The 26,922-nt window shown below is 42.8% G+C and overlaps 1 protein-coding gene across 2 annotated transcripts in view; it reads right to left on the bottom strand.

The window, feature by feature from the left end:
• Positions 1 to 24,751, bottom strand: part of trrap (transformation/transcription domain-associated protein) — a 65,707-nt gene extending 40,956 nt beyond the window's left edge. The window contains exons 1-39 of one of the 2 annotated variants that reach the window (XM_068754948.1): positions 24,652 to 24,751; positions 24,007 to 24,056; positions 23,737 to 23,847; positions 23,052 to 23,156; positions 22,668 to 22,751; positions 22,132 to 22,188; positions 21,857 to 21,982; positions 21,382 to 21,459; positions 21,077 to 21,165; positions 20,542 to 20,638; positions 19,439 to 19,577; positions 18,903 to 18,981; positions 18,365 to 18,599; positions 17,936 to 18,272; positions 17,141 to 17,238; positions 16,809 to 16,997; positions 16,501 to 16,692; positions 16,258 to 16,423; positions 15,911 to 16,167; positions 15,552 to 15,752; positions 14,269 to 14,420; positions 12,768 to 12,967; positions 12,295 to 12,512; positions 11,405 to 11,602; positions 10,970 to 11,230; positions 10,709 to 10,870; positions 10,505 to 10,601; positions 10,196 to 10,317; positions 8,764 to 8,934; positions 8,414 to 8,482; positions 7,460 to 7,480; positions 6,915 to 7,034; positions 6,447 to 6,566; positions 6,026 to 6,190; positions 5,740 to 5,921; positions 5,085 to 5,283; positions 2,294 to 2,422; positions 1,257 to 1,523; positions 768 to 974 (exon numbers count right to left, since the gene is read on the bottom strand). In XM_068754948.1, coding sequence (XP_068611049.1) covers positions 768 to 974; positions 1,257 to 1,523; positions 2,294 to 2,422; positions 5,085 to 5,283; positions 5,740 to 5,921; positions 6,026 to 6,190; positions 6,447 to 6,566; positions 6,915 to 7,034; positions 7,460 to 7,480; positions 8,414 to 8,482; positions 8,764 to 8,934; positions 10,196 to 10,317; positions 10,505 to 10,601; positions 10,709 to 10,870; positions 10,970 to 11,230; positions 11,405 to 11,602; positions 12,295 to 12,512; positions 12,768 to 12,967; positions 14,269 to 14,420; positions 15,552 to 15,752; positions 15,911 to 16,167; positions 16,258 to 16,423; positions 16,501 to 16,692; positions 16,809 to 16,997; positions 17,141 to 17,238; positions 17,936 to 18,272; positions 18,365 to 18,599; positions 18,903 to 18,981; positions 19,439 to 19,577; positions 20,542 to 20,638; positions 21,077 to 21,165; positions 21,382 to 21,459; positions 21,857 to 21,982; positions 22,132 to 22,188; positions 22,668 to 22,751; positions 23,052 to 23,156; positions 23,737 to 23,847; positions 24,007 to 24,056; positions 24,652 to 24,751 — 5,850 coding nt within the window. Of the gene's footprint in view, positions 1 to 767; positions 975 to 1,256; positions 1,524 to 2,293; positions 2,423 to 5,084; positions 5,284 to 5,739; positions 5,922 to 6,025; positions 6,191 to 6,446; positions 6,567 to 6,914; positions 7,035 to 7,459; positions 7,481 to 8,413; positions 8,483 to 8,763; positions 8,935 to 10,195; positions 10,318 to 10,504; positions 10,602 to 10,708; positions 10,871 to 10,969; positions 11,231 to 11,404; positions 11,603 to 12,294; positions 12,513 to 12,767; positions 12,968 to 14,268; positions 14,421 to 15,551; positions 15,753 to 15,910; positions 16,168 to 16,257; positions 16,424 to 16,500; positions 16,693 to 16,808; positions 17,004 to 17,140; positions 17,239 to 17,935; positions 18,273 to 18,364; positions 18,600 to 18,902; positions 18,982 to 19,438; positions 19,578 to 20,541; positions 20,639 to 21,076; positions 21,166 to 21,381; positions 21,460 to 21,856; positions 21,983 to 22,131; positions 22,189 to 22,667; positions 22,752 to 23,051; positions 23,157 to 23,736; positions 23,848 to 24,006; positions 24,057 to 24,651 lie in introns of both variants that reach the window. The other variant, XM_068754947.1, reaches the window with a different exon arrangement.
• Positions 24,752 to 26,922: the final 2,171 nt, after the last annotated feature.

Raw genomic sequence — 26,922 nt, 5'->3', positions numbered from 1 at the left:
AGGACATGATGATGCACACTTAGCTGCAAGAATTTCCACTTTCAAGTGTCATACTCAAGAGTTACTTAGCATCATCAAAAACTGAACTGTGGCTCACAGAGGCATGCTGACAAAAGAACCAGAGATGAGATGTCTATCTAAGGGTGGTTGCCAGTGTCAAAGAGTATTAAAGCTCCTCACTTTGAGGGTAATTATAGTCGATGGAGCATGGCTTCATAGGCCCTTAACAACAGAGTGGCTAAGCCCTGTCCATCACGTGTGCACACAGACAAACATGCACACTATCTCAATTTCATTATCAGACACACGCACGCACGCACAAGTCACTCATCTGCCTGTCATTATCTTCTCCCCAGTGTAATTATGCTGATGTGATTACATTAGATTAGCCACGTGGCCCATTGAGAGCAGACTGTCAGAGAGCTAGCGGGGGGAGCTGAGGAAAACGTCAGTCTCCTGCGATGAGACTGTCTCCTTCTGACCGAAGGAGGTGGCTGGAGGAGCAGAAGGGGCTTGTAAAGCTTGAGGAGGAAGGCAAACATAAAAGCCACTGATCCTTCTTGTAAACACACTGAATGCTCTTTAAAGCTGCCGATCATCACTAAGCAGGGTGCGTCTGGGATTTCACATGCATTAAGGCGATTTACTGACAGCAGGGAGTAGCATTGCATCCACTAAACCCTAACATATAACCCGATCTTTAAAGGCAAAACAGCTAACGCACTAATGATTATTTTAAAATATCTGTGCGTGTTCTTTTTGCTCACCCTGAAGTGCTGCACGATGAGATGCAGAATGTGCACCAGCTGTGGAACAGTGTGACCCTCCTCCACAATAATTTTGCGGGTCCAGTGGGTCAACATCTGATGGCCATCCTCCATGCGCGCTGGCACAGCTGGGGTCAGGATCGCCATAGCCTGGCGCACAATGGCTCGGGCCTCCATGGTGTGGGCCTTCAGCAAGCTGTGGAACACCTGGGGAAGGAATAGAAAACGCCTTTATGGCCATGATCTTGCATTCTTTTTTTTTTTTCCATTACCCTTTTTTCCCCAATGCATTAATATGAATTTTACTTTAGACTGCTAACCTTTTAGACACAAACCCAAACACACTGTAAGTTCCCTTTAGTTGTGTGTCCTGAGTATTTCTATACTAGACCCTGTTACACATCTGCTTTCATCTCATTTCAGTTGACATTTTTGTTTAGCATGGTTTCATTTTACATCTGCGATACCGATTCTCCACGCACTCCTCACCTGGAGGACAATCTTCTTGTGAATGGCAAACTTTGCAATAATGTGGGCCAGAAGTAAGTGTCCGCTGTATTTACAGGCGGGGTCCACGCAGGCTTTGGGCAGCAGGCACGGCCAGGCAAATGTCATGAGACGGCGAAGCTTGCTGTTGCGTGATTTGTTGTTGTCGTGAATGTGATGCGGCGCATGCTCCACAAGCAAGGTGGAGAACTGTAGCAAGCAGATTCTCAGTGAGTCCAGTAGGTCAGCCTGTTTCTCTGGGTCCAGAACCTTGGAGAGGGATGGAACAGATGTGGGATTTTAGATTGCAGAGTAAGGTACAATTTTGTGGACACTCTATATCTGCAGATCAAATGAGCGTTTTTAATGGTGGTGAAAGTGCATCGCAGGTACAGCATATAAAGTCGTTTTTCAGATATTGTAAAGGTGTGGCTTGTCGTCAGCTCCCTATACAAACTAGCCATCACCATTTGAATTCCCTGCGAAGAGGTAGAGATGGGAGGACAGCAGAGAGAGGAAATGACTTTTAACCAGACCGTAGAGGAGCCATTAGCAGCCATTAGGGCTGGTGTTAGTCAGTGACGAGCTCTGCCGCAGCACAAACAAACACGCTGACCTTTAGCGCGGTCTCATCCTGACATTTACGCCAGGAATTACAGTCTGGTCTGATCAATGACGCATGATGGAATGACAGGCCAAGTGGGATGGTGAGATGAAGAAAACAATAAAGACAGATGGAAGTGACAAAAAAGTCAAAGCGAGAGATTCCAGTAATTAAGCAATCAAGTAATGCGTGGAGGACATGTGAGGAGACTCAGACCAAGTGAGACGCAGCTGCACATGACAGAGTACGGAGATGACAGGACTGATGAGACATTATGAGAGGACATACGGCAGGTAACGGAATCAGAGAGACGGATTGAGAGACAGAGCTGTTAGGTAGTGACGAAAAGAAGGTGGGGAAGAGAGTACGCCGACTTTAAAGAAGGATGAGCGTACCGAAAATGAACAGCCGCAAGCGTGTGTGCATGTGTGTCTACCTTAGTGATAAAAACACTGGTGATGCTTTCAGGATTGTCTCCTTCAGGGTTGGGCGGGCCAAGCAGCTGCTCACCTTCCTCCTTCTCAAAGCTGTACAGGAAAGCCGGATTCAGGATGTGCTGCAGCACCTATGGACCAGGATTAAAAAAATAAAGTTGAAATCATTGCTCCAATTAATTAAGGGGGAAATGCATGCGCCACATGTCTCAGAAGAAGTGGATACATTTACCAGTAGCATATCTTCAAGAACAGTGAAATCAAATGTTGTGGTCATTCACAAGCTGCATAAATGAAAAACATGCACACTCAGCTCTGTGTGGCAAATAATGAAGTGGTAAATTAATAAATCTACTCGAAAACCAGGGGGAGGAAGTTACTTTTCACTTTTATAGCAACAGGGACAAAAGGTAAAAATGGAGTGACATTTAAAGTAATACCGGTACCAGTAGAAATAATTTCTACTGGCAAGTTAAAAACAACCAAATAATTATCTCTTAATTAAACAATACACAACCCATAATAAGAAGTCTAAATTATTACTGAGGCAAAGCTTAAAATGCAATTTACAAATATCTCAAAGCCTGTGGGCATTGTAAGCACATATCTGATGAAGACATAAATAAAATATATGCAACACCAGTCTCTCTCATCCGTTCCCATTTATTCTGAGGCTCTCTGACATCAATCACTGCCGGATCACAATGTAACAGTGTGTTGTTCTCTTCGGGCTGTGTTGGATATGTGCACACATAAAACCTCTGGGCAAGCTGCCTAGATCCTGTTCTGCAGATCTCTTAATGATCCGAAATCCCATTTCCATAGCCTTAACAAAAGGTGTGCATGTATGTGTAGAAATATAACAGTAGTACCGTGTATGGAGCCACAAAATGCAAAGAAAACATGTACATACGTACATGTTTTCTTTGCATTTTGTGGCTCCTCACACAGCAAGAAACTGGAAATGACTTTTACTGAGGTAAATGAGATGCAGAGGTTCATTATGAGTCAGTCTTAATGTTTGCAGATACAAGTACAGTTTATTTCACTTCACTTTGTCTACATTTGAATACTTGGACAAGTTAGCACAAAGGCAATCATTCTAAATTGCTAAAAGTTGAACTAATGTCTTTGAGCTGCTGTACATATTCGGCACTTTAGAATTACCTTTCTCTGTTATTGTGCATTTGTATTGAATTTGAAATGAAATAAAGAAATGAACTACTTCTTAGTTGCTGGACACTTATCCAGAGCTGAAGGCACACAGAGGCGTTACAGCAGGTGCAGTTTGATGCGCGGTTCTGCCGAGATGATACAAGCACAACATCGAGACAATATTCTGCTCCGTTGCACACAGTGTCAAGAACAAGAAAGGAAGCCGCTGAATGTGGAACAGATGTGCTCTGCATTCTAAATTTCCAACACTTGTTTGTTTGCTTGAAAACTATTCCAAGCACAATCGAAATGCTTCTGAACAAAAAAAACAAGCAGCACAAAAGCAGTTTTCTGTTAGAAGTAAAACAAAGGAAGCGATAAAGGAACAGCATGAGGTCAGCCTGTTCCATGAGCGATGATGTATGGCTGCTGTCCCACATTGTCTCTCTTCCACACGCCTCGCTGCGTCTTGCTGAAAGTGAACCATTCTGCTAGACCCCTGTGATGCTACACAAGAACTCCAACCTCCATGCAACACATAACCCCCCCCCGCCCCACACACACACACACACACGCACACAGGATGCAAAGTGACCGGGCGAATGCTAAAGATGATTTTTCAAGTGGAGGTAAAACCACACTGCTCCTGACTCAGCTGACGAACAATACAAACATCTTAGTGCAGTAAGCCATCAGCTCTTTTTGAGTTCATCCATCTGTCTGCCTGTCTTCCCACCTTGCATACACACACAGCCAGCATCTGCTGCGCGGCAGAGAATGACAATTAAGGGAAGAACAACCGTATGAGCAAAATCTAGCCGAGTGACTCGGCTCTGCTCGGCTGCAAATTCAAGCACAGCTCTCTGCCCCGGAAAGACAGCAGAGCGAGACGGGGGTGTCTCAGGACTTTAGTTTGCATAGTTGCTTCGATGCAAAATGACCATAAAGAAAATAGTAGAAGTGAATGTCCTTAAATTCGGGGGGGTCTGGCTGCATTCACCAACTTCTTGGGCAAGCCTCCCCATTGACCGCTTTGTACCTAATAGCAATGCCGTTGCTCCTCTGTGCTCAGTTGCATACCTGATACAGTTGTGAAAATGGTCTCTGTGTGTGTGTGTACCAGTGTATAGGAGCGTTGGCTTGATTAAAAAGCAGTCAGAATTATTATAATGCTTGGTCAGGTGGAGAGGACAGAAGCATTCAACTGTGAGCCTCTGAGGGTCTGAAAGCAGACACAATCACCTTCCTAACTCTGTCAAAGCACGTCTGGTACAAAACACACCAAGCATAAAAGTCACACAGAACTGGTCCCGCATCGCGAATGTTAATTAAACAAGCCGAGGAAATGCATTGACTTTCTTAAAATAGTTTTATGATATAATTTTAAGAAGATATGTTTTAGATATAATCAATTCTCACAGCTTATAGCAACTCAGTCTCAAGACTTTGATATCTCAAATATCTAATTTTCTCCTTATTTAAATTAATTATGGCAGTGAACACTTCCCATAGCCAAACTGGTATTTTTCCTATGTTGTCTATCCCTCAATACCTCCATGTGAATGGAAAACCCAAAATACTCCAGTGACAGGAAATACTATAAATTGGCTTCCCCACTACGATTCTCTGAGTTCATACCTTAGCCTTAAGCTCGTCGTTGAAGTGTGGGTCATTGAACTCGACGAAGCGGAAGAACAGGGAACGCTTCTGGGTAATCGAATACTTCCTGGGAATCTCCTCCTCCATATACTCCTTCAGGAAAGTCATGTTGCATAAGAAGCGACCTGTAAAGGCCCGCAGTAGCTGGAAGAGCAGCTCGATCTCCGAGTAGTTACACCTATTGATGGAAAGAGGGGTGAATGATTCAGTGTGGCGATAAATCTAATGTCAAGGAGAAGGGCACTCAATAGAGCACAGAGCTCCGCCAAAGGCCAAGAGTCCCCTATAATCGAATTACACTGTAATCCAAAGTCCGATAACAACGAATGAATGTCACCAAACTGACTGACTGGGTTCTCACAATGTTAAAAAATTAGTGAAACAAAAACACGGACAAAATCTAGATCCAGACAACTCCAAAACGTGAGTTTCCTTCTTTGCACGGGTCCCACAATTCCTCTCAGTTTGGTCATATCGTTTCCATTTAATTTGCTAAAAGACTTTAAACAGTAAGATTAAAAAATCCTGAATCCAACCTCTTCTAATCAATTAACTCCAAAACTCCTGTGAAAATTTGGACGATTTTGATCAACTTTTAGGCAATCCTGACTCCAATTCAAATAAATGTACACACTTGCAATAGCTGAGCAGGCAGTAAGCCAGCAGCTTGGGTTCCTTCCAGTTGGTGGCAGCCATGTTATCTTTGCGATGTCTCTCCTGGAAGGCCTCACTGACCCAGACTCGTCTCAGCTGGCTGACCAGAGAGTGCTGCCCTGCCAGCCAGCCCTCATCATTCTTCACTATGATGCTGATAATCTGGGCAGGGCAGTAAAAAAATCAATTACTAAGAGGTATTCAAATTAGGGTTAGACCAGTTTTACACTATGTATATAGTTTTCACATCTGACAGCATCTATAACCTTGATAGCCTGAAACTGTAGATCCAATCTGGCTGTGCTGGTGGAGGGAGATCCAGGCCGAACAGTTGCTGCAGTGCCAGCCGGGACCAGCAGGGGAACAAAGCGGTTGGGATTGGAGGCTAGCACGTCCCGTAGCGGTTTGGCATCCTTGTGTTTCAGAAAGCTCTGCATAAACACACATAGACAAGCAAAGTATAACACAATATCCCAAAAGACCAAAGAAAAAACCGCATTTAGTGCACTGGGTTAAAAACGTAAGCAGCAAATTATGAAAGCATGACGCAAAAAGTGAATCTGTCTATATCTGGTGTTACATAATCTCTGGGCCAAACATCAAGCAAGTGCCAGATAATAATCCATAACATTTGTTTTAATGGCAACTGAGACAATAAAGAGAGTAAAAGTAGTGGCGGTGTCCGACCATGAACATGCGGCTCCACTGAGGGTCATTGAGGGTCGCCTCCATCATGAACAGCTCCACTGTCTGGGATGGGTGACGTGTCAGGAACTTGATCAAGGGTTCCCTGAAAGGACTGCCAGCCTGCCACAAAAAGAATGAGTGAGGAGAAATGGAGGAGAAAACTTAGACATAATAAATAGTTCTGCCTTTGGAAGGCTTTGTGTTCTTGACAGCATCCTTCTGTTTGAGGATTGTACATATCGTCGATGCGCTCCGCCCCTACTGGCGTGTCAGACCACTTCCACGCTTGCAGAGCTCGGTCATTTAGCGTCAACATCTGGAAGTTGCTCGTATCTCAAAGCTAAACATTGCTCGCAGGCCTGCTCGTATGTCAAAGCACTCGTATGACGAGGTATTACTGCACGTCTAAAGTAGGACGGGTACACACTGGCATGTACCGGTGCGCTGTGAGTGGAATTCCTGCCCTACCTCTATGAGCATGGCCCGCTCTGTCTTCATGACCACCTCCAGCAAAGGTTTGACCAGAGTCTGAGGAGCAGCTGGGATCAGGTGGAATAGGTTAATGATGGCAGAACAGATCTTCATCTCCTATTGGGAGAGAAAAAGAGCACAGGGAACAAGAGAATGACATTCTTTGAAGACAGTCTTGATGGCACGGCCAGTGTGGAAGGACAACGATGAACCTTAGTCAACCAACTAAAGTGCAATTTGTGTTCTTCAAGAGTTGTGCACACCAAACATGAGTTTTTGGGACTCTATATGGACAAATAATAAAAGACAATTTTAATAAAACAGGTGTGACTAATAAAGGCAAGGAAATACAGGAAGAACTAGACATTTCTGAAACATTAACAATGTGAGATGAAGGTAATATTTCTGAACACAGAATGCAGGGCAACGCTACTAAGACCACCAACACAACATCGGTTCAGTTTACCAACACAACATAGGTTTGAGTCAAAATCACTGACAGGGATTCACCATAAGAGGGCGCAACACCAATCAATTCTCACCTCAACTCCCTCCAACGCAGGCTGTACCAGAACGGGAGACAATGTCAGTCAGTCAGAGCAGAGTGTGCGCATTTTTTGTACGGCTATGTCTGTCTTTTTTATAGAAGGTTAGAGGATAAGAGGCGGTGACGAACGGCAAACAGGGGTGACGGCAACGACCTTTACGAGTGACCTTTGAGAGAGGAACTGCTCTCGGCAGGGGATTAATAACTGTGGTGTCCGGAGTAAAATGCGTTTCTAATACAGGCCATGAACACAGAAACTCACATTTTGTTGTTGTTTGACAACTTTCAGTCAAAATTATCTCATTTCTTACCCCACTTTGCTCCATTCAACATTTTTAATGTTGAAACCTTCGTTCGTGGCCACACGTCTTCAAATAAGCCCTGCTCAATACATCTTTCTCCAGTCTTTATCAGGCTTTACTAATTGCCCCGCTGACCCTGCCTTTACCGTCGCTGTCGACATGCACAAAGACCGCGAGCTGGAGGGAGGGAAAGACAAAGGGCCAATTTGCATTTAATTAAATAGACCATTTTGAGAGGCGACAGGAAAACTCTGGACATTATTTCTATGTGGCAGAGGCGGGTGTTTTTCTCGCCTCCTCCTTTTTACCTCTACCTTTACAAGGTTATCTGTCAGGAAGATGACGAGACGGTGCTGGGCCCAACAGTGCCTGCCTGGCGCCTAATTAATCATTGATTGTAATATGGCCACTCTCAACTCACACTGTTGAATGCATGCGACTGTGGCCTCGTGTGCAGAACATTTGCCATTTGGTTTCAGTCACGTCAGCAGCACTAACAAGGTACTAGTGGACAGCTTTACTGAGCTGTGATGCAGATATAGGAACAAGACAAGCTGGCATGTTAGGAGTGATGAGCGTTCCACACTTTGCATTAAATTACGATGTGCTGTAAGCGTATGAAACCTTTAGGGAATGTGCATACTTACACTGCCATCGCTGCGCTGGCCTCCTTTATGTGTTATTACAACTACCTCCATCCACTTCCTCAGGTGTTGCTGAGAAAGACAGATCAACAACATGGTCTGAACTTTTGAAGCAGTTCAAATGATAAATAACAATTTTCAATGATAAAATTAGTGATTTGAGTTATGAGCTCAGTCCAGGAACGAATTACACTCGTATGTCACGGTATTACTCTACTCTAAAAGAAGAAGTTAAAACCCAGCACTTTGCTGCAGTTAAAAGCATTTGATCTCCATGCTGATGCCATGACAACCCGAGCTCTGTTATGAGTTGTTAAGCATAAAAGAAGTTAAGAAGAGAAAAGGTTCCTTACCATCATCTGATCACAGAACTTGTCATTGAAGGAGTTGGGGAAAAGGCGTGTGACCGAAGTGAGACGATTAACCACGTTGAGCGTCAGACTCCGGTAGTCACCCAGCATCATCAACAGGGGGCGCATGTGAGTATGGATCTGGTCCACTTCAATTGTTGCACCTTCCAGGAACTAACAGAGCAGAGATGATGATTTACGGTTTCAGAAAGTCAGGCAAACTCTAAAAATCTAAAAATATTCAGATTTTTAGAATTTTTTAGGCTCATGAACTACTCACTACCACCTGTGTCTCCTTTAAGGACCTAAGGCATCTCTAATGAGGACACGTGAACAGGCACACATGAACAACACCCTCACACTGACGAGACGGAATGACGCATGGCAGTAACATTCAGTTTCCTCTCAGTGCTGGGAATAAACACTCCATCCTGTATTGATCGGGCCATGGCAAAGCTCATTAGTGCTAGCAGGGCAGAGATGAAAGAAGGGAGGGAGCGCAGAATGGTCAGGCACAAGATGGGGGAAAAAAAGAGTGACACCAGCAAAAAAAAAAAGAGAAGAAAAAGAAAATGAAGGAAAAGGAGACAAAGTGCCTGGGTTAGGTGGAAAGAGGCTATGATTGCATGGATACTTCAATAAATGGAGGCAGGGATGGTCCAGAGAGAGTGTGATAAAGCAGAGGAGGTCCATATGAAGATAACGGAGAGGAAATGGTGAAAGGGAAGTTTAACGAAGGACTTCTAGGATGAGTGATGTTGATAAAAGATTAATGAAGCAGAACGGGATAAGATAATGGAAATCAAGATAATTACAAAACCGGAGTCCAAGGACACACGACAAAAACCCTGAATGTGAGCAAACTGAGTGTGTGTAGATTAACACTTTAAATATGCCTCAAATGGAAAAACACGCAAAATTAACAAAGCAAACGTGTTGTGATGCACACTTTGAGAATATACGTAAATAAGTTTAGATGGGCAGGTCACACTATAGCCACTTTGATTTGGGGGGGGGGGGGGGCAAGCTATACTTCAAACACAAAGAGTAACTTAAGGAGGAAGAAGGTAGAAGAAACACTCGACTGGTTAATTACCGGTAAGTGAAAAAATAAAACTGTACGGACAAACTGGAGTGAAAAAACTATAATCATTATTACATTTCTGAAAACACTAAATTTTGTGAAAAATGTGTTTGATTAGTTACAAAATGTATCCGTTGGATTCTTTTCACGTCAACCATTAATGGCGTCATAAGGAAATCATTAAATGCCTAAATGTGTCTCCAAAAAGTATGGGTCATGCTTGGTAAATCATGGTTCTGAGGAGGAACATCAATTTTAAGTATAACATTTCCTGGAGGTCAGGATATAACATGTTACCAGCCTCAACCGGTTACGAAGCATCAAGAAAAAGACTAGCGACCAGGCGCTGACCTTCCTCATACACGCTTCGCCCGCTTCCTGCAGTTCATTGTTGGTGGAGTTGAGGGCCTTAAACAAGGCAGCAATGATCTTTTCTCTGGACTGTGGCAAGTAATTACAAGCTGCCAGGGCATCTATACATGAAATAAAGAGCAGGAGTTAACATTCAGCACCTCCTTCAGGACAAGAAGGTAAACTGAGCTTAAAATACACAGAGATAAGACATGGTTGAATTACAAAGACAGAAAAAACAAGTTTCTAAAGTTCAGACAATATATATTATACAAGGATCAATCATCAAGTTCAGCAGGCCCTACTCACTGAGAGCAGCGATGCGGAGGGGAACCAGGGAGGGGAGGCTCTTGTAACAAGGCAGCTTCATCAGAGCAGCATCCTCTGCCTCACACAGGTTCAACAACTGGAAAGAGAGAAGATGGAAATTCACACACAGTCCAGAGAAGACGGGGAAACAATATAACAAATGTGAGATAATTAATAAGGAAAAAAAAAACCCATCTTTGGTACCTCTGTGTAGAAGACCTTGTGCTCCATGACATTGAGGTCCATTGTGAAGAGGCGAGGCTGCAGGGTGGTGCAGAAGGTGTTGCCTTCCATCAGGCCTATCTGGGCATTGGCAGGCTGGTGGCGGAGCAGGTGCTTCTTCGGGGGGACCATATCTTGCAACACCTGTAGGAAAAGAACCAAAGAGAGAAAGATTACTTAAACTTAGACTCTCAAGTGCATCAGCTCAGGACAGAATGGTCCTATCTCAAGGTTCAGTTTCACCTCCTTGTGTGGTTCCATGATGACTGTAACACTCTTGCCAGTAACGTGGGCCAGCACTTGTAGGGAGTGCATCGCCTGCTTTCTGACAGTCGAGTTGGGGGAGGTGACCTCTCGAACCAGGTCATGCGTGACCATGTGGAAAGACTTGTCTTGTGCAGCCAGCAGCTCCTCAGTCTTTTCGTCATCCTTCAGTGGCGTAGCGCAGCGTACGAGCAACTGCTCCAGGGTGGTCTTTGCCATGGCTACTGCTCCATTTGACACCTTAGGAAATCAATACAGTAGTAAGTACAATGTCGCTGCAGCGAGGACAGCCGTGAGACAGAGGGAAAGTTACAACACATTCCATTTCACCTGCTACTAGAAGTAGTACATCATCTCAAAAGAAGGGTTCAAAACAAACCAAAATGCCTAATTGAAATATGAATTTTCCCCAACCTCTCCTGTGAGGTCCATCATGACAAAGAGCAAGGCCTTGAGGAAGGTCAGCTGGTTCTGCAGCACCCATATGAGAGGCAGTCTCTCCATCAGGAACTTGATGGATACCACGCCGCCAAGTTTAGCATACCAGGCCTGTTCATAGCAGCAGGCACAGAGACGCTCCACAATGTAGGAGAACAGGGGCAGCTGGCACGCCTGAAGATGGAGATGGAGCCAAGATGAAGAACGATTTCCCATTTAGTAAATATGTGCATATTAAAACACAGAGATAGAGGGAAAATGATAAAATAATACAACTAGAAACACACTCAGAGAGCGCAGACCTCCGCCAAGCAGCTCATACTTAGGTTTACACGTTCGCATGGCGATCTGGATCATCATCAAAAGGTTCTAGATTGTTCTTGGTATCTTTACACACCAACCATGAAAAGTGAAAGTGAATCGGAGATGATGTGTATATTTAACTGATTTTTGAATCCGTAAATGGAGTTTTCAATGTAAAGATTTTACATTTTTTCCTGACTCCATTCTGGATCCGATCCAGATGAAATTTGGTGGTGAGGTAGATGACCCCCCCCCCCCACACCCTACTTGACTGTCAAATTCCCTAAACATTGGTCAATAATCAACCGATTGAGGAACACATTTTGAAGCTCCATTGACTGCAATGTTACCAAAAATTTCAAAGTGATTCAGAATCCAGGATCTCTTCTGGATTATCACCAAAATGTTATCATTTGTTCCTGGTAACATTCTCGGCAGAGATAAATATTTGAATTTGAGTATCTGATTTTAGAAGGCTGCAAGAAATCCTTTCTTGAACTACATTAATGGCCGTCACAGTTTACCAGAGTGATATGACAATTGGTGCCGTCTCAGTGATTTACCCTCTCCTTGGAGCCAAGGATGATGCTAGCCACGTCAAAGATGACAGCCAGGGCCACTTCGCCAATCTTACACAGCTCTTTCTCCTCGTAGGCCATGCAGATGGCAATGGCATCGATCAGAACCAGAGGGTCCATGCCCTTTGAGCCGTTCTCCTCGCTGTGAAACATGGCTGTGCTCGGCTGGCTGCCCGGCTGATAGGACGGCAGCAGGAACGGCCCTGGGGTCAAGCAGCAAGACAAGAGTTTAGTACACTGTAAAATACACTCAATTTAAGAAAGATTCAAATGTATTACAACTTCACCGATCTGCTATGGTAAATAATTACATTTTCTTTTTTATGCAGGCAAGATAGAAAATATAAAAGATTGAATTTAAACAGAAACCAGTGACAAAAGATTGGCGTGGTTGGGAATAAATGCCATTGCAAAACAGAAAGTTGGTGTCAAAAGCTGAGTAAGAAGAGCACCCTCACCACACTGCTGCGCCACAGCGACCATCGTATAATGGCGAATCAGGCTGGCTACGAATGGCAGCGCGCTGGGCCTCAGGTCCTTGATCACAGCAGACATGAATGCCCCAGTCAAGGCCTGCTCAAACGTTCTGCGGGCAGGCGTGTCTTGTGCTTTGTAGCGGTGAGAAATGATGACATTGGGGATCCACTTCTCAGTGAAACTGATGGGGGGGGGGGGGGAGACAGGCAATGAATTCAAGGAACACATTTACAAGGACAATAAAATAACAATGTCGTGGCACAAAAACATTTACAAGTTCAAAATATTATTTTTAAAGTTTGTGTTCAGCTCATTCACCGAAAGATTTAAGGCCATTGCCATTCTGAAGCCCCAAAACTTGACTCCTACAGTCTTTAAATTTCCCTCGACTCTTAACTCCCTCCTCCGTCTTTCTATTCCTCTGCCTCTCTCCATTTCCCCCTGTTGGTATTTTTGCTATTTACTGCAGCTGAAAGGAACTGGGCCGTGGTGTGATTGAGCAGCTGTTTTCCACATGCTTGAGCTTGTGTTTTATAATGCCAACACGCCAGGAGCGGACCTGATGGAGCACTTCATTTCATTATTGCCATTAAAAAAAACCTACTCTTTGGGGGAGGAGAGAAACGGAGGAGACGGGTCTGCAACAATCATGGGCGGATGGAGAAAGCGGGGGAGGGCGTGGTTCACAGAATGTCAGATCAACTCATTTACAAGTTTGTCGATCTAACGTCGCTCCGTTCCGTCAGTCTTTAGTTTATATGGCACCTTTTAAAACATTTGTATACAGTTCAAAATCCTGTGCTTGATGAAAGAAAAGAAGCTAAAACCTTTCAAGAGAAAAGAGAGCAGCACAAATCGGAGAAATCCAATGAGCGGCGTCGGACTCCTGATTAGAACCGACACACTTCATTATCTCCTCATAAAAGTGCACACAAACATCTTCATGCGTGCTAGTGCGTAATGACAGGAGAGCGTAAGGGGCATCATGTAGTATACACAGACACGGGAAAGTCAATTAGCCCCTGCCCGGGAATCAATGACGGTAACGTGACTAACCCACACAACAACCGACTCCCCCTTTCTGTTTGTGTGTATGCTTCTGGAGTGACGCTTTCCAGAGGGAGGTGGGGATGAGGAAGAGGGTAATTAGAAAGTCCCGCTCGACCGGGACTGCGTGGTGGGGAGGCAGGACATGTCAGCAGATGATGAGACTGGGGTGGTAATGTGGAGGTGGGGTGATATCCACAGAGCAGGTCTGGTACGCAGTGGGCGTGACGAAGGTCATGAAGGTCAGGATGGGACCAGTAAGTAGATGAAAGGGTTAAAGAGATGTATCAGTCATCACCTCATGACAACTTAAGCAGTGATCCAGAACAAAACAAAGAAATGCAATGAATATATGTGATCCACATGGTGATCTGGATCATATTCAAAAAGGTTATAAATTGTTCTTGGTATCTTTAGACACCAACCAATACTTACTTGGGATGAGACAGAAGCTGGTAGAGTGCGTGCTTATTGTCATCTAAACTGGTCATGGCCACCAGGAAACACTTGATGACTTCCCAAGCCTGTCGTCTGTAATAGGGCTCCGTGTTGGCACTCTTTAAACAGTCGAGAGCCGTCTCTATCGCCTAGGGTGGTGTGAACAAGGGAAAAAAACGTTAAAATAGTCACCATTAAACACAAAAACACAACGGAAATTACAATATTGTGATAAAAACAATCATTAAGATGAAAATGAAATTGCATTTATACAAGTATTAAATTGCAATGTATATAAATACATTTGTGATTCATTTGCAGGAAATAACACAGGGGTGCCATCTGGGGAAGCAAAGGTTATTATGTTTTCTACATTAGGGGGCTGACAATCTGCAGCAGCCGGCCACTTAAAATGGAGAAAACGGTCTAATTAATGCCACTCAGAGGGGAGGGAATCTGAAAAAAATCGCGAGATGAGGAGGAGAAATGAATCTTAGGTATAAATATATCATGAGTACGCCATTACCACTGCTTCTTTATGAAACGGAAGGGTAAAGTAAGATGATTCTGCTAACCTCTGAGATAACATCGATTTCTACTTCAGCCTTTGAAGAGTGCAGGTTTAGCAGAATAGTTTATTAAATAGTGACAAAAAAAAAAAGAGGCAAAACTAAAAATGCAGCACATCGAACTATCTACATCTGAGGGATTGAAGATATTCAGATCAATGTTATTTGATCTCTCCAACTACTTTCCAGCCCCTCTCTTTCCAGCCAACCAACCATATGGATATGTCAGGAAACTATTTGAGATTCATGCCACCAGCCTGTGAATGTGTGTGTGTGCGTGCGTCTGAGACAGTATGTGGGTGCTGCCTGTGCCTATGATGATAGCAAACACACAGATGGATAGCCAGAAAGAAGGAGCAGCCATTAGTGAGAGTAAATAATGCTGTCTTGGCGGCTCACACTAGATTGATGATTACTGGACTTGGGATGAGGAGGAGAAACAGGAGACGAATTTAATTACCTGGAGGATACACACATAACGACACACATCCTCTCTCACTCACACAAACCCCTGACAAGGATATATTGCTGTCAGTCGGGCACAATAATGAGAAATATAAAGTTCTTTTAGGTTTAATTCTCTCTTTGAAAAACTGAAATACAAAGAGAAAATGGGACAAACGTCTTTAGGCTGAGTGAGATCCTCTAAAAACTTTCCTCCCGGGAGAAACTCCATCAACTCCACAACAAACAGTTCCAGTGCGATCCTACCTTCTCCATGGGCAGCTGCACGGACGCCTTGCAGTCGGTGAATTCGGACTTGATGCTGGGCCCCTGGACTTCGGTCACCACGTAATTGAGCCTTTGAGATTCCTTCAGCATCTTCCTGTTGCTGCCACCAAACTTTCCCAACACCCGGTAGGCTACATGCGAGATACTCTCAGCGGGGTTACGGAGGGTCCGCCACAAGGCCTGCAGCAAGAGAACGAGAGAAACGGCATGCTTCAGCGTCAAAAGGGAAAGAGGAGCAGGGATTTAAAGTATATTAAACTGCAGGTATTGCTGTACCACTGATTATCCCTAAAGGGCAGTTAAGCTAAGTGAAAATGACGAGAACGTCCCCCCCCCACCTGCATGAGCTCGGCCCTGACAGGCTGAATGTGGTCGTACAGGAAGTCAGGCTGTAGGTTGTCCACACACAGCTCCAGGGTACGAAGCCCCTGGCTGACCAGCGTCTGAGAGCCGTTGAGGGCCGACACCAGCGGATCCATTAGCATGGGCAAGTAGGGCAGCAAGGAGCTCAGCCGCACCGGGACCGTCAAACACAATTCTACAAACAGATCCTTCATGTGCTGCTTGTGAAGGCCACTCTGCAGCATGTTCAGGCCTAATAGCACGGGAAGAGGAGGCTGGAAATGAGGCAAAAACAGGACGCACAATTCGACTTTCCAGCACATGGCTGAGGATGACGCTTTACCTTGTAGCAGGTTCGGTAGGAGGGGCAGAAATTCCTGGTAGAGCAGGTCATGGCTGCCTCCACCAATGGAGCGGAAGAGGGCACGCAGAAGCAGAAAGTAGTTGTAGGGTTCCTTCGCTGATTGGGCCAGCTCCATGGAGCTGTTCACTATCTTGTGCAGATGGGGCTGGGGGTACATGAACAATGAAATAACACAAATTTTACAGATAAAAAATACACCAAAGCACCAACTAGCCCACCAACCTTAAGCATTTGCTCATTCTCAGCAGCAAATAGTGACACGGAGCCAAAGACGAGTTTGAAGAGTTTGAGGTAAAGGTTTGAGAGCTCAACATTGGAGCCCATTTCTGGAAGTCTCTCAAGAAGATACTCCACTAGGATGGTTGCAAACAGAGCAGACGTCGACAGGTTGGCCAGAAAAGAATTTGCCACAATCTGGAAAATGACAGAAAACAAGAAATTGAAGCCGAGCTCAAATCATGAAGAGCTCATTCCTGGAATGTGTTACGTATTAGTTTACCCAAAAAACAAAATGCCACGCCCACATGTACCTGCAATGCGTAGTTCTTGGAGATCCTCTCTACCATATATGGAACAGTAGTCTGAAAGATCTCCTTAAACGTAAGGGGGTTCATCATAGTGAAGACTCCAGCAAAGTGTTCCAGGACTTCTTTCTCCTCCTTCATGCGTACAGTCTGACAGTTGGCCACCCTGATGTACGTCTGCTGGTTGTTGGCAACCTGTACCTGGTCAGGAGAATGATGTTATATCTGGCTATCGCCAATCTATATAGATACAAGTAATTCCATTCATCAGGGAAATGGCAGGGAAAAGCTACTTTTTTTTTACACAGATGATAGTAAGAAAATATCTTTGGACGTACCTGATAGATGTCCAAGGCCTGCATGGCATATTTTACCAACTTTATGTAGATTTGTGTCTCCTTTGGCTGAAGCTGCTTGTTTGGAATGAATTGGGCTTCTGCAAATCAAAAAACAGGAACGAGTCAAATTGCAGGATTCTTTTGGTCATGTGTGAAAACGTGGTAATTTTGTTACAATGTGGATTCCTGGATAATCCATTTTTCTGAGATTCCCTTTCGTAGCAGATTATATGAGATGGTTAGCCTAGGTTTGAATTCACAAAAAGTTGAGAACGTACTATTCTTTACATATAGAACTGAACATCAAAACTGTCTTTTCAAAACCCGGAAATAGATGCAAAAATGGTGAATACAACGTACAACAGAATGAATTCAGGTTAATGCCCTGCTAATTAAACTATAGAAAAAAATAAAGAACATATATTTTAGATCTACAGCCCTCTACTGGCTCTATTTCTAAACCCTGTGATGATCCAAATGAATGCTTTTTGATCCTTTCAGGTGGCAGCAGCGAGTCAGACTGAGTCAGCATTGGTTGTTTCCTCGTGTTGTTTTAAGTTCAGTAACATGTAATATTATTGTAATCACAATGCTAATGCATACTCACCTCTTCATGCAGATTTAATTAAACCTTTAAAGTGAGCAAACGGATTAAACCTAGTTAGCTACTCATGTAAAATTCATCTGCAGCACAACCACAGACCGGAAGTTGAATAGTACAAGCAGGTAACCCAAAGTATACAGAGCACTGCTCCAAATACAAAGTGTTTATTGCCGTCGTGATCGTCTACTCGCCTCCGGGGGCTTTGCAAGACGTGATGCCCCAAGTAATTGTCTTCACTCCGCACACCAATGTCTTGACCAAGCTTCGACAGTCCGACACCTGAAACGTCTGCTTGTCTTCCTTCTCTCCGGGTCGGTCAAAGGGTGTTGACGGGGGTGGAGGCGGAGCGCTCACGGGTGTTGGAGGAGCGGGGGGAGGGATGGCAGGGGTGGTCGATGGAGTGGGTGTGGCTGGTACACCGGGTAACGCCCCTGAGTCAACCACACCCATCTCGGACTGAGGCTTGCACTTTTTGAAGATGGAGACGAGCTGGTAGCGGGCAATGGTGTGGAACTTCAGCACAAACACCTGATTTATGGGACAATGAAGGGAAATTCACTCAACATTACTTCACTGATGTCAGAGTCTTTCCTATTAGATATCAGCTCTGAGCTGGCCACCTCTAGCATCCTCATCAGGATGTCCCGTCCGTTGCCGTTCTCCTGCTCTGACTTTGTGCGGATGCAGTCGACCAGATTGAGCAGCAACTTGCAGGACATGGTCTGGATGTTACTTGGAAGCGACTCGTCATCGATGTTCTTAGCAAAGAGCTGCACAGCTAAGGATAAATCCGTCAGGGGTAGGTTTTGACGGACGTGGTGCACCAGGTCGGCTAGTGTGCTATAGGCCAACGGCCTGGAAAGAAAGCACAGGAGGGAGAGAAAGAGTAATGTCACAGCCAACTTTCTTACTTTTTGTCTCATAGTAATGAGAAATTACAGCCATTTTTGTTGTCATGAGCTAGTTTGGCATCTAAAGAGGGTTAGCAATGTTTTGAAATCAGCCTGCTTTCTGGAGTTGTTGTCCATGGCAACTTGACAGTACAGTCTATGAGGCAATGTTGTATTAAACTACCTCATTCACCTGGCCGAGCAGGCAACCACCAGACAGAGCGAGAGTACCGACACCGAAGAGATCAAATAGACACAGCAAACTCACCGAAGTGTCTCCCGAGCCGTGTATCCACAACCGATAAGGATGGCTTCATCAAAAAGTTTGTCCATACACGGTATAAACTCTGCAGCACAAGACACGTTGTTGTTAATCACAACTCTAATGTCAAATGAGACAAATCTATTGATGTTATTTTTTTGGCCACAGAGGCAGTATATTTCCCAGTATCGTGTAGAAAGTAATCCAAAATATATACAGATGTCTAGTATGCAATGATGTGTGGCTTAGTTTAAAATTTAAATTTAGGCAGCCTCAATTCTCAAAGCTGTCATCAAACAAAAATAAGTTAGATAATGGTGTTATTTCAGGCATGTGAAACGGGAAAAATAAATTGTGACTTGCAGAATCTGGCCTGTTAATACTTCCACAGGAAGAAAATATTAAACCGAAATGAGTTCCTACATTTCTTCAACTTTTGCTCAGCACGAAGAACATGAAGCCGTCTCACTTTCCTGATTCATAGTAGCACGAGTGTGTGCACGAGTGTGTGCACGAGTGTGTGCACGAGTGTGTGTACATACGGCTACGAAGGTCAGTGGTGAGAATGTGCTTGGCCGCAATGAGCAGTTCCTTGCGGAGGTGAGCAGTCTCAGAAGGGCAGTTGGTCAGTAGCTGCAGCATTCCCTTCACCATCTGCTGAGAGTACTTCCCTACAAGGTCCTGATACAAGAGGCACAAACAGAAAATGTAAATACATAAAAACACTTCAAGGTATGTTTAATTATTTAAAGTTTAGATATATTTGCAACAGTGTTGAAACTGCACTAAACAAAAATATAAACACAACACTTTCGTTTTTGCTCCAGTTTTTCACAAGTTGGAATCAAAGATCTCAGACTTCTTCTATGTACACAAAAGGCCTATTTCTCTCAAATTTGGTTCACAAACTTGTTTAAATCTGTGTTAGTGAGCACTTCTTTGGTGAGAAAATCCATCCACCTGACAGGTGTGGCATATCCAGATGCCGATCAGACAGCACGGTTGGTGTGTGCCTTAGGCTGGTCACAATAAAAGCCCCCCAACATGTGCAGCTTTGTCACACAGCACAATGCCGCAGCTGTCGCAAGTTTTGAGGGAGTTCGCAACTGGCATGCTGACTGCAGGAATGTCCACCAGAGCTGTTTGTTGCCCGTGAATTGAATGTTAATTTCCCAACAATAAGCCGTCTCCTAATTTGTTGCGTTTATATTTCTGTTCAATAATTCTTGTCCAGCTTGAAACAGTAGACTTTGCATCTTAATTACATTTTTGAAAGGGTCTGTTTTAGATTTATCGTCCCTAGTTTTGGTGTCTTGATGATAAAGACAATCTTCTGTTACCGGTACATGCTAACAGAAATAGTAACCAGAAGACAATCCTTCAAAAACAATTAACTGGATCAAAACATTTAGAGTTTTAAGTACTTTGAACAGTGCATGAACCGGCAGGTTTGACAAGAAAAAAAAAGAAAAAATAATATTCTGTATATACACAACACGTTTAAAAATATAAGAAGGATAAAACCCTCCTGTGAAGTCAAATGAAATGGCGTCAACAAAATAAGAAAAATATTTCCTTCTAGGCAGAGTGATTCGGAGAACCTATCTTATAAATTGTGCAGTACACGGATATCAAACAGAAGTACCTGGTAAATGCGGATGATGTAGGCTAGAAAAGACAGAGTCTTGATCTGAGCAGCAATGAAGTCTGCATACAACTCCTTGTTATAAAGCTTGTGTTGCCTGCAAAGGAAACAGGATGATTTATTTAGTCGTATAAAAGACAATCATAGCGTTGAATCAATGCATTTGGTGGAAAATAGTTTAAATTTATTCATTTACGTATGGGATTCAATTCTGCTTGGAGATCTGCTAGTTTGCATCACAGCTGTTACTGCACATCAGGATTACCCACCAAAGACTGCAGATGTATTTTCTCTAAATGAACTCAGTTCCAGTTGAACTTTATTCAACCCTCTTTCTACCCTGAGAGCTTTCACATTTAGCCAAGTCCATTTCTACATTTTTCCCTTTCCCAAATGGTTTTTAACTCTGGATAATGCAGACAAACTTGTATAAAAGTTCAGCATGCTGTCATTTAGAAGGGAGCAGAGTGAAAACGAAATGTGCCAAAGGCAGACTCAGCCTTCTATCCCGGAAACACTTTCTTGTGCATCTTACCTGGCCTGTGGAGACACCTGCAGCATGATGGTGTTCATGATGAGAGGAACAAACTCTGACACCACATTGTGAATGTTCAGTTTATAAAGCTGAGGGCACAAAACAAAAGACACGATCTCAGATCGTGTAAAACGTCCGTGTTTTGAATGAACTGCAAAAACGTCACGCTTTAATATGCATTTTAAGGAAACATATTTAATAACTTCCACATTAAAAATGTCCTTTAAAAAAGTGACTCACTTAAGTTATTGTTCTTTAAATCTTTCTAACAAATCTCCGGAAAAGTTCAGGAGCGCATCACTAACCTGATACATAAGCACCACTATGATAGGCAGCTCTGCAAGCACCTTGAGAGACAAGGACCCCCGTGGGATGATGGTGTGCTACAGGCAGAAACAAAATGAGGAACATAATAAGAGGAAATAACAAGCAAAGTCTTGTTTATAGAAGTGGATTCCAGTGACAAAGGACGGTCGAAGCCTTGTGATCGCACACATTCTACTATAAGAGTCCCAAACATTGTTTCTTTATCCATGACATATCTCTGAGCGTGGCGATCAATAAAAGGATCAAGTTTCTCAATGGACAAAAGCACAATGTTTAATTTAAATGTATGTTCAAAATGTAGCGGACATTTTAAATCAGTATGTGTAAATGATTTGTGTACTGAGTGCGCCAAAATAATGTCCCACTACCCTCCGGTGGTTACAGGCGGTACTGTAAAAGTATGGCGCTTAACCGGTAAAAGATTTAACTCCTACAAATTGTTGTCCAACTTACAGTTCGCGTTTCGCTGTCTTCTCGCTCAGGTGCCGTCTTAACCAGTACAGATGTGATCATTCCCACCATTTCTGGGGAGGGAACCGTATTCTCTGCAATGACCTGTGGGTTCTCGAAGTACCTCGCCTGGTGGGAGCAGAAAGGGATAGTGATTAGAGGAAAAGACAGAAAGTGGAGAGGACAGAATAATGAGAAATTATTCTAGCTTCCCTTAAAAAACGATCAAATGAAAACCTTCCTCACAGAGAGGAAAGTGCTGCAGAACTGATACTTACGACAACTTTGGGAAGATCTTTGTAAATTTGCTTTACAAAGTCGAGAAAGTGATGAATCTGCAAAGGGTGGAAGACAAGTTAGTCCAAAACTTTCCTTTTTCATAAAGAACAAGAAAGCAGTTGCTATTTTAATGCATCAGTTCGATTTATCCTCTAAATAAAATACTAAATCTGTCCTCATAAGCATTCCATAAGAAGTGCTACTCCTATTGTTCCCCAATTAAATCATTGTCAGCAATATCAATCAATTTTAATGACCATTGTTTGCTGTACGGAATGATGCATTAGTCCATTAGCTAGGACAGTTTAATGCTAATCACATTTCTGGCATCACAGGAATATTAATACAAATTATTTAATATTCAATAAAAACTACACAAAAAGAATAAAGCAATTTTGCATTAATCAGGACAGATTTTTCAATGAAATCCATAATTATTGAACTAAGAATTTCTCTAGTTGAATGAAGCACTATTAACTACGTTTAAAAAAAAATATTTCACGATATAAAACTGCATTTCAAGTAAACTTTTCACCTCTTGGGAGATCGGCGGCCGGAACTGTTTGTGCAGTTCAATGATGATGCGAAGGCATATCAGCACATTTTCCTCACTTTCAATCTGGGGAAAAAGACAAAACACATAACCGGGAAATGACCACGACACTGCTTCTGTATATAAGGAATAAGATTAGCTTTATTTGTCATTATACGTTAACACTTTTTACACTGCAAACACACAACGAAATTCTGTCTCCAGCCACCAGCACATGTTCCTCATTTCGTCCGGGCTGAGGAACGTGTGCTGGAGAATAACTGCTAATATGATAAATATTGATCCCCCCCCCATTATCCACAGTGAGTAATAAATTCCAAACATCATTATGATTTGTCCATCAAAAAAAAAGACAGATAATCATACCTCGAGGAAGCGGAACATCACAGACAGGACGTTCTTGGTGTGTGGACGAAGGTGTTCGTTTGTTGGAATCCGGTGGATGATTTCCAAAACCAGCTTCCTCAGTTGCTGAAACAATGAATGTTGGGTATGAATCAAACAAACCACATCGGCGTAGGAGAGGGAAGTAAGTGCAGAAGAAGATGCCTGCGCTCCCACAAACACTCTGCAGGTAACAGCACACGAACGGATTTGATGCTTGTCATTCCTACAAAAGTCTCGTCTGTTAGAGAATAAAGCTGTGCTATTTGTGCTCTATGACTTTCTTCCGCTGTATGTGATGAAACATACCCAAGTACATTCTATGCAGTGTGAACACTGTCTCAGGTTCAATTTACAGATTCCTTTGCTTTTTCATCAGCCAACAACTTATGAAATAACTTGGCCGCCTGTCCTCTGATTAATTGAAGGCCAACGAAACAAATCAATCAACATTTACTCAATTAATAAAGCAACTCGTTGCATTTTTTTCCCCAGTATTCTTCACCGCTGGTCTGAAATATGGTAAATAATTGGAGCAAAAGGTGAACTGATGATGCTGATTAAATTCACAGAATATGTTGCGATGAAGCGGAGTGAAAAACAACACCAAAAGGAACTGTTGTTGTTGTTGAACACTAAAAATTGGAACGTGTAAGAGGCAGCCCACCTGTGTAGGTTTTTCTTGAAGGAACTGCACCTCTCCATCCTGAAGAAATGTGAGGAAGCGAGGGATGATGTGCTCCAAGAAGGTGGAGTACTGAGGTGAAGACGTCACATTCTGAAAGCAAAGATATATGATGTCGTGCAGATTCTGTTACAGTACAACTATAAACTCTTAAAGAACCATACAGCCCATTAAAATCAATTATGATTCATCAGGAGAGAATAAGAACAGTCATCTCCTCCATCCCATACTGTGAGCATTCGTCAAACTTACCTCAAAATTCTCGCTGACCTCCTGCATCATCTTAAGCTTAGTTTCATCGGCTGGAAGTTAAAGCAAAGAACGGCTCCATTAATCAAACTCGCTAATGACCCAGTTCAATTTTTCATGGCCATCTGTGTGTGCTCAGCGGGGACTATCAGATCTTATCAGCTTTACTTTCATCATCCAGACTGATCAAAAGGTACATTAACATGCAACCACCATGCATACACTTCAACCTCCTCAGACAGACAAGCGCACTCCCAAACACACGTACCTTTGCCTGGACTAAAGCGTATCGCTCTCATCACAAGACACCCGCTGAGCACAACTGGACCACACAAACAAGTATTTATTTTGCTCACTACAAATAGTAGTTTGATATAATGACCATATTGTGCATATAAATTAGTAAATATGTGAGATGTGTTCTATCAACTTGTGGGATAATCATATATTTAAGATTGACTTTTATTGCCATTCTGTTTTTACACTGCAAACATAATAAAAAATTCCATTGGGGTAAAATTTATAATAGTTCTTACACTTTTTATACAAACATGCTCCTGCAAGTGATGTTCGATCATGTTTGAAAGTAAAGCAAGCTTGGGGGCAGAGTTCCTTTCGAGGAGGACGGCTGGAGATCTATGAACTCACCAGTGTTAGCGTCTGTGAGCGCTGCCACAAACTGGAGGTATTTCTTCATCAGTGTCGTCTGGTCGACCATGGTGGGGCTGGGCGTGGGCACGAAGGCCATGGTGGCAGCTCAGACAAGCTGCGGCTGCAGGGAGAGAGGGCAGACAGCCTGCAGTGTGAGCTCATGTACACTGCAAAAAGTGAGCAGAAACATGGCACTTACGATTACTAATGTCATTTTGGAAGAGTAAATTATGCTGAACATTCTCAAACGCTGTTGATGGCAAATTACAGCGTTTGACAGACAAACACAAACATGTTTTATTAGGGCGCTTAGAGATGACGTCATCAACAAGCACCGGCTAACACAGATGTGAGATTTGTGAATAAGAAACGCGGTTTTCGGCGTCAGAATGGGAACTACTTTGAAATACATGCACGCTGCACATTAATTAACGCATACAATAAGGCGACCAAAGATAAAAAATAAATTTTTAACCAAACATTAGTCATAACTTGCTAAATGAGCTAGCTTTCCCACAAAAAGAAAGTGCTCGGGCATCCCCGTAAAACTCTGCTTAGGACTCGAATAGTTAGACATTAGTGTGTTTGAAAGCTCCCTGTAAATACGAGATTGTGGAAAAGAACATGTATTTTTTTTTTTTTAATGACAGATGGTAAGAAAAAGCGAACATCCAGCACTTACCAGGCGCCACACAGGAAGCCGTAGCAGTGCGTCCGCCGCCGCTCGCGCTGCAGCTCCGGGGCTACAATGTGGGGATCTACATCCGCGCACTGCTCAGCATGTTTGACTTAAACATGTAATTTTGTCGCATGATAATGCATGATTGACATGGATATATGCAAAGAAATTATATTATCGATGTTTGAGTGTGGAAAAATACATTTAATTGGTCAAAACATGAACTTCTAGTTCCGGCGAAGCGATACACAACCAAAGCCGGGCGTTATAAGACCATCATTTTCGATGGTCTTCTGATTTTCTGTGACGGTGAAGAGAACATTTAGTGATCGGTTATATATTTATTCGAGTTTTAGACTTTCTGTTATTTCAATACGGCCTGAGGAAATAAATATATTGTTTCGTTATTGCATTTATTGTTAATAAATGCATCATCGACACACAAACGTCAGGGAATTAATTAGGTATAAATGATATGTCAATATTACAAAGTGTCTCCGTCTAGCAATCTCAAAAATAAATATATAAAATAATTATAAAGATTGGGTAACACTGGATCAGAATTGTGCTGCTTTATTTTGTTTTAATTAATTTGTGTATTTGCATTACTGTGGCTTGTTTATTACCACAAGATGGCAGTTTAATGAAGGAAACAAGCGCTCATGGAACTGGTTCACATTCAGAAAGCCAGTCCTCACTGCCAACGTTTACAGTCATTACATTTCATTCTTTCATTCATTCATTCATTCATTCATTCATCTTCTGAACCGAGAGGCGTACACCCTGGACAAGCCGCCAGTTCACCGCAGGGCCGTTTACTTCAATTGAATTTAAATAATAAAACATTTTAATGAATTTATACATTTCTTATTGGGTGACTGGTGTAAACGTATGTGCTTTATAGTACGGACAGTACATGCTGATCAGTTTATTGAGAAAATTCACTTCTGTGCAACAATCAAAATGTCAAAATTCAGATTTTCACACATTTTTCTATACTTTGTTCTTTTGTTAATGTTATAAAATATTTCATACGCTTTGTACCACAAAGTTTTCAGTGTTTTTTTTCTGGTTTTAATTTGTCCTTTATGCTGTTTTGTTCAGTCATGTAGGAAAATTAGTATCTAAAATCAGTGCATATTTTGCAGCCACTAAAGATTACCTGTCACCATATGGAAGTGGTTCACCAATCATAGTGTGTGTGTGTGGGGGGGGGGGGGGGGGGTGGAAACAAAAATTTGGGTTTTCCTTCATAATGCTTTTTGAATAAACTCAGAGCTAATAAAATCACATTGAAAGACGCTCATTATTTGTCTTGCCTGATCTATGAAGCATCTTTGCTCGCCTCGCTTTGCTAATGGATTTTACTTCATAGTTCTTTATTTCACAGTTCCCGCTTCCACAGACTGAACCCGCAGGTAAAAGACTGCAAAATGAGATGTTCCTTTCAGTGAATGTCGTATGTCGTATATAATCTCAGGGATAATTTGACACATAATAGTTCATTCTCATCCTCTTCTCTAAGTTATGATGCTCGGTTAAAAGATGTTTTTCTTCGGCTTTATTGCTCTGTCCTTTCCATTTAATTA

Source organism: Brachionichthys hirsutus, chromosome 21, assembly GCF_040956055.1.
Source record: "Brachionichthys hirsutus isolate HB-005 chromosome 21, CSIRO-AGI_Bhir_v1, whole genome shotgun sequence".
Lineage (NCBI taxonomy): Eukaryota > Metazoa > Chordata > Actinopteri > Lophiiformes > Brachionichthyidae > Brachionichthys > Brachionichthys hirsutus.
Note: the sequence above shows the minus strand (reverse complement) of the source record. Positions and strands in the feature narration are given on the sequence as shown.